Consider the following 7,894-nt stretch of genomic DNA (forward strand, 5'->3'; position numbering starts at 1 on the left):
ACTAAATGAAGATATATGAATAAAAGTGTTATAACTAAAGTTATATTCATGATTAAAATTTAAAATATAAAAAATATTTACATTTTATTTATGAATAATATATAAATAATTTATATATGCATATGTATATGCGTGTGTATACATATATATGCGTGTGTATATATATATACATATATAATTTTTATCGGTTTGATTTGATTATTTTATCGATAAAATTAAAATCAAATCACATAAGTATCAATTTTAAAAATTTAAAATTAAATCAAATAAAATCTAATCAAATATAAATTTTTTTTTAATCAATTTAATTTGATTAGCGATTCAATTTAATTTTTAACCAAATGAACACTTTTATTGAAGGCGTGTACAATACAAGGAATCCCTGATTTCATATAAACAAGGGAGTTTGGTACTGGAACAGAGGCCCAGAAGTTGTCGGGTTTCGGTCATTCACCTCCCTCGCAATTTTGACCCCATCTTCTCCCCTATCAAAAATATCCTTCCTTATTTCATTTCAACCATATCTACTAGTATAACAAAACAAAATAGAGAAGAAAAATACTGATTTTCGCCGGCGTTAGCTCCGGCACCGGCAACGGTTCCCGGCAGAGAAAATATCTTTTTTGTTGAAAAAGAATCTCCACTTGTCTGGAAATTTAATCAACAAATTTTTCAATTTTCGAAATTTTGGAAAAAAAAATTCCTCTGCCTGAAACCAAGATGATTCAAAGCCTACGTTATTACCTCTCTGAACATCCTTCAATCATCAGTTTCCGATGGTCTGATAGCCAATCATGGGGAAACACGTGGGTTTTCTTGTTCATCTCCATAGCCGCTTACATAATCTTCTCAATTTTCCTCCATCTTTTCCTCCTCCTCCTCTTCCGTAACCGTCGTCCTCTCCCTCTCGGTCCAATCCCCGCTGTTCATTCCCTTTCAATGGCCTTGATCTCGTTTACCATATTCGCCGGAATTCTCCTCTCCGCCGCCGCAGAGATCCGTGATACCCGTTGGTTCTGGCGCCGGTATAAAACGACTCCGTTTCAATGGCTTCTCTGTTTCCCTCTCGGTACTCGTCCTTCGGGTCGGGTTTTCTTCTGGTCGTACATATTTTACCTCTCCCGTTTCCTCCACACGTTCCGAACCTTTTTCACTATCATATGTCGTCGTAAACTATCATTCTACCGACTATTCAACCACTCGATCTTGATTTTCATGTCATTTTTATGGCTTGAATTCTCGCAATCCTTTCAAGTACTGGCAATCATATTGACCACGTCGATTTACTCGGTGGTTTATGGTTATAGATTTTGGACTGCTCTTGGATTACCAAGCAAGTGTTTTCACTTTGTGAATCACTGCCAAATTGTGTTGTTGGGTTGTAATGTTATTTGTCATGTTGGGGTGCTGTTGCTGCATTTCTTAAGAGGTGGATGTAATGGAATTGGTGCTTGGGTTCTTAATTCAGTACTCAATGGTGCTATTCTTTTTTTTGTTCCTAAATTTCTATGTCAAGTTGCATTTAGAGAAGAAGAGAAAAATTGGCGCTGGTAAAGAATCTGGAGAAACTTTGTACTCTGTTAAAGACAAGGACATTTGAGGTCTGGTCTGGTCTGATTTTTTATTTAAATAAGAACTTTTATATATATATATATATATATATATATATATAGTATTAGTACTATTCTTCCAGACTTCTGATATATTCCTTGAGATTTTGTAAATCGAATTGTATAAATTGTGTTAAGGGGTATGAATAAGGATATCATTTGTTGAGTGTATATAATATATATATATACAGACTAATTAATTGATGTTAGAAGTGAATAGTTCTTGCTTTAAGCTGCTGTGTTTTTGTTCAATTTTCTCATCATTCAGATAGCTTCTCTTTGTTGCTCATGGTGTTCCCCGTGCGGCTGATTGCAACAAATACTATCCCTCCGTTTCAGAATGACTACTTTTTTGTTTTTTTGAAGAAATCGTCAAATATACCGCTTAACTTTACAAAAAAGTTAAAATATATCCTTCACTACAAGTTTGATCCAAATATGTTTTCTTTGTTAAAGTTTAGGAGTAAATATAATCCAATTGGATGTTAAATGATTAGTTGAAAATTTACAAACTTATTTTTTTTTAAATAAATTTAATTGTCACGTAAGTCAAATAATTGCCACATCATAAAAAATAAACTCACCAAACTCTTTTACAACTTGAACCCAATTTACCAATTTGGATCAATCCATAATCGGACCCAAATTTTATTTTTCATCATTGAGGGTGCTCTTTCCACCAACAAGATAATATTTTTATAGTCATCTAAACGAGGATCATTCTTTCCTTCTATCTAGCTTTCAGAAGTGAAATTACGAATCTGTTTCATGAACCTAACTGTGTAACTTGAGGCATCAAATTTGTATATTAAAGTGATTCTACTCTGCCCTTTGAGAAGTTTGTTGTAAAAATTATTGATACTACTTTTAAAGATTGAAACAAGACCTATTTCGGATATGACAATTTTTTTTTAGGGTTTGTCTCTCTCCTAGAAGCTGAAACAACTGGAGAAGCATGATCCTGATTCTTCCATATTTTACAACTATTTTAAAATATTTCAGTAGATTAGAGTCTTTCGCGATAAAATCAAACAACATGAAAACAAATTAAAGTTTGAAAAATGCAATATCAACACAATATTTGAAGTAAAACACACTGGTAATAAGGAAAATGCAACATTAACATAATATTTGAAGAGTCATTAAACTGATGAAATATTTCGATAATATTATAAGATTGAAATTTTGATAAATAAAATTTGGGTTGGGTTATGAGTTGTAACAGAGGGTATATTTGGACTTTTTCGCAAAGTTAAGGGGTATATTTGCTCCTAAACTTTAACAATGAGGGCATATTTGAACCAAATTTATAACGGAGGGTATATTTGGATCTTTTCGTAAAGTTTAGAGGTATATTTGCTCTTAAAGTTTAACAGCGAGTACATATTTGGATCAAACTTATAACGGATGGTATATTTAGATATTTTCACAAAGTTAAGTGGTATATTTAATCCTTTTTCCAACTCTGTTTCAAAATAAATGACCTCTTTCTTTTTTTTAATAATATTTAAATTTCAACTTTATACGTGACATGCGTAAGATCATAAGATTAAAGGACATTTTAATATATTTGTCATAACTTTAATTTAAAACCACAAAAATTAAAAATCTCCTTTACTTTCTTAAATTTCGTATCAAATCAAATTAGTTCTTTTTTTTTTTTAAACGGAGGGAGTACTTAATAATAATAATAATGGGCAAACGGCTAATAACGTGCAACAAAATTCCACTTAATAATAAAAGGGCTCAATAACGAAGAGCCAAACTGGCATATTGACCTGCTGAGTGCGTCTTCATTGATCATTTTTTTTCTCTATTTTAATTTATTTTTAAAATTAATGTTATTTAAATTAAAATTAGAAAAGTATTATAAATTACAATATTTAAAATTTAAGCTATTTTTAAAATATAATTGATATCAATGTTATAAAAGTTTGATTTAATTTGTTGTATATTTCAAGAAAATACATAAAACGTTATAAATGACAATAACTAACAACATAAAAAATTTAAAAGATATAATAACGAAGTGTCAAAGAAGGCATGTTGACTTGCTCCCTGTTGTGGCACTACTTCATTGATTTTTTCCCTTTGTTTTAATCTATTTGTTTTTTTGTAATCTGATATATATTTCAAAAAATACGTAAAAAATATTATAAATCACAATAATTAATAACTTAAAATTTTTTAAAAGATATAAAATATTTGATTGATACTCGAAATTATATCAGTGTCACTTAAATTGTGATAGAAGAAAAAATATATAAATCACAATAATTCAAAATTTAAATTATTTTTATAATATAATTGATTATCAGTGCCACAAAAGTTTGATTTAATTTGATGTATATTTCAAAAAAATACATTAAAAAAAATACTATGAATCACGATAATTATCAACTTAAAAAATTTAAAAGATATAAAATATTTGGCTGAGTCTCGAAATTATATCAGTGTCACTTAAATTGAAATAAAATAAAAAGTATTATAAATCACAATAATTAAAAACTTAAATTAGTTTAAAAATATGACTACCAATGCCACAAAAGTTTGGACAAGAAAAGTAACATAATTATTTAAAAAGTTGTCTTACTCTCGAAATTATATTCGTGTCACTTAAATTGGAACAAAAGAAAAAGTATTATAAATCACAATAATTCAAAACTTAAATTATTTTTAAAATATAATTGGCTATCAATGCCACAAAAGTTTGATATAATCTGTTATATATTTTAAAATACATAAAAATACTAAAAATCACAATAATCATCAACTTAAATATTTAGTCGACTCTCGAAATTATATCAATGCCACTCAAATTGAGATAGAAGAAAAAATATTATAAATCAGAATAATTAAAATCTTAAATTATATTAAAAATATCATTGACTATCAATGTCACATAAGTTTGGACAAGGGAAGTAACATATATTATTTGAAATTATATGAAAAGTATTATCAAAGGATAATACTTACAAAAATACCTGAACTTTGATCAGATTTTCAGTTGAGCATACTGAACTTTGCGGGGGTCCTATTACCCCCCTAAACTTTTTAAAGTGGATTTAATTCTCCCCCCCCCCCCCCCCGCGCAAAGTTCAGTATACTCAACTGAAAATTCGGACAAAGTTCAGGTATTTTTGTGAGTATTATCCCTATTATCAATTACAATAGTTAACAGTTTAAAATATCTGAAAACATATAAAAAATAATTAATTATCTAAATTCTATTTGTGTCACATAAATTGAGAAAGAAACATATATTGGGTCTGTGCTAGTTATAATTTAAGGGCACATTTAGGACGTGAATTAAATTTTTTCAAAATTGTAATTTTGGAATTATAATCGTTCGAACAAAATAATCTCAAATTGAATGATATAAGGTAGGATATCATAGAATTAAACCTAGGATAAGATTCGTATCATGTTTGATAGATGATTCAAATGTGGTGTAAATTTAGTTTTGAGCTTAATTCTGAAATATCTTATCTCGTATACTAAATAAGCTTTATCTAAATAAAAGTTTGATAAGTTTAAAAGGGTTTTGATGTTTTTCAACTTAAAAGGGAGAGTTGAAAAAAGAGACACTTTTAAAACTTTCTTTGATAAAGAGACAAGAGTCTTAAATAATTGAAAAAAGAGACACTCTAAAGGGATCACAAAAAAAAACGGCAACTCTAGTCTATAGGTTTAAAAACGTCCAGTTTAGTTTCATTAGCACTTCAGCTCCTACATTTTCGAAAATAGATTTTACCCCATGTCCAAAAATATAAATATTAGATATTAAATTTTAAAATGATAAAAAAATCCACAAACTTCTCAATAAAGTCAAATTTTCAGTGATTTTTCATTGATTTTTTAGGCATCCAGCGAAAACTGACATTACCTCCATTGTTTTAAGCCATTTTCTGTTATTTTTGTCCCTACCTTTTCATTCATTTTCAGTCAAAAAATTTAAAAATTAGTCCCACTTTTTGAAAATCAATTTTAGGCTCAGAGAAACATTCCAACACTCCTTCGCTTGTTCCAAAGCTCTAATTCATTATATTATTTTGGTGGTCGTTGAAAAATTGATTATGTTGGTTCTAATCAAGTACTCTACAAAAATTTGGTAAGAAGAAGACGACTACAGTCTACTAAGTCTAGGCTCATAAATCACTGCTTGAGTTTATTCATTACTATCATATAGGTACATCATATCTATTACAGAATACGTAGTTGTTGCTGGTAAATTTTTGGGCGAATGAGATGAGACTCCTAAATGTTGGATTTGAAAATTCGTGTCTAAGGATATAGTGTCCATTACCCTTCGTCCTAATGGTTCATACGCTGACATGGTTTAATGTACAATGAAGAGCAAAGAATTAAGTTGCAATGACATGATTGCAAGCATAATGAAGAACGGGTACTTAAGTTGTGATTCAAATAACTTGGTCATCAGTTACATGATGAATGAGAGAGGAATTTTTCATCCAATATTTATAAAAAATGATAGGCACGTTGAATTCTACATTTTTTGTGTTGATTTAGATGATGCTAAGCCTCTTTTGAGAATTAAAGTTGTTGAAAAGTTTAGGGATGAAACTTCCACATCAGCCGTACCCTCCACCTCCACCCCCACCCCCACCCCTACAGTGGATGATAAATCAATGGGATACAAGTGCATGGGTGATGATTCGACGAATATGTATATAGAAGAGACTGCGTCTAGACTCCAATGATCTCATCACCCTCCCTCGCCAACATTGTTGTAGTGTAGTTTAATTTTTTTGTTGTTGTTTGTAGTTCATTGTGGAAGCTTTTATGGTGGTATGATTTTGTAAATGAAGGCTTTTTTTTGCTCTTTTTGCTGAATTTTCTCTCGATTGTGATTTATTGTATTTTACAGTGTTTTGATTTTTGTTAACCTCCTATACTGATATAATATATTTTAATAATGACAGACTAATAAAGAAAATATACAGGATACATCGAAGATATAATCAAGGCAAGAAGGACTGTCTCAGAGCTGAATTTGGATAGCATCATGAGAGGATCTCACAAGATCCCAAACTAAAAGGAAGTCAATCTTACTAAAGACAATCACAAAACAAACATGAAAAGCAGATTTCACAAGGAGCCCCAGAAGGAAGGAACAACACACAATCTACATGGATAGATCTAATATGGACATGTATGGTTGTGAGTCAATATTTGAGAAAGGAAGATCATATCACACGTACGTACGATCTGATATGGACGTATCATATGATGTGAATCCTCAATCAAGGAATCAATTCAAATCCTTGATTGAGAAGAAATCCATTGGGTTTTTCTTTTAAAGCAAATAATCCAGATAAGATGAAGTCTATAAAAAGAAGGATGAAGACAAAAGACAAAATACTCCACTTCACAGGAAACTCACAGTGTGCCTCAATATTTTGTCTTCATAAAACTTTGTAATTTTCAATTTACAATAGCTACAAAAAAAATATTGAGTCAGCTTAGTTATACCAGTTGAGGCTATGTCATAAGATCTGAATAACAAAATAAAATTCAAAAATTATACAACCCTCTGTAATTTCATTCTCTCATTACAAGTTTTAAAGGAAGCCCTTGTAACCCAAGGGGACTAGAGTAAGCACCACAACAGTGATTCGAAGTAGGATAAATCTCTGTGTTTATAGTTACTTGATTATTTATGCTTCCAATTTTGTTTTGTTTTATTTAATGTACTAACCCTCAGGTAAGTTGACTGTTAAGACTGATCGGTCGACTCAAAAAATGTTTTTAATTTACCCCTCCTCCTCTTGAATTTCAATTGGTATTAGAGCAGGTCTCACTAAAGTGTTGCTTAACCACACGTGAGCAAATATCAAATGGACAACTATCGGATTCCAGGAGCACTCCTTCAATACGGATACTCATCAATAAGACCACCACACTTTAATAGACATTACTACTCACATTGGAATAGATTCAAAATCTTCATACAGTCAAATAACTTTCAATCCTGAGTGGTCATTAAGAAGGGACCAAAACCTATACCAGGGCTCAAGGACAAGGACAAATATAAGAAAAGGAATCAAGCAGTCTTGACTTGGATGATTATGAAAACTTTGAAATCACCAAGGAACAACAAGAGGTAATTGAAACTAACGCAAGAGCTATAAGCCTAATTTATTATGCAGTTAGTGAAGTTGAGTATGACAAGATATCAACCTGCAAAACAAACAAAAAATACAAGACAAATTAGAAGTTATCTATGAAGGTACAACTAAAGTAAAGAATTCAAGGATCAGTGC

General features: G+C 30.4%; 1 protein-coding gene across 1 annotated transcript; it reads left to right on the forward strand.

Annotated features, from left to right (window-relative positions):
• Window positions 1–404: 404 nt before the first annotated feature.
• On the forward strand, window positions 405–1,827 carry LOC107868043 (elongation of fatty acids protein 3-like). The gene is given in 2 exon segments (XM_016714604.2): window positions 405–1,488; window positions 1,490–1,827. Coding segments are annotated over 2 exon segments (879 nt in total). The 5' UTR covers window positions 405–720; the 3' UTR covers window positions 1,601–1,827.
• The last annotated feature ends 6,067 nt before the right edge of the window (window positions 1,828–7,894 follow it).

This window comes from Capsicum annuum, chromosome 4, assembly GCF_002878395.1.
Source record: "Capsicum annuum cultivar UCD-10X-F1 chromosome 4, UCD10Xv1.1, whole genome shotgun sequence".
Lineage (NCBI taxonomy): Eukaryota > Viridiplantae > Streptophyta > Magnoliopsida > Solanales > Solanaceae > Capsicum > Capsicum annuum.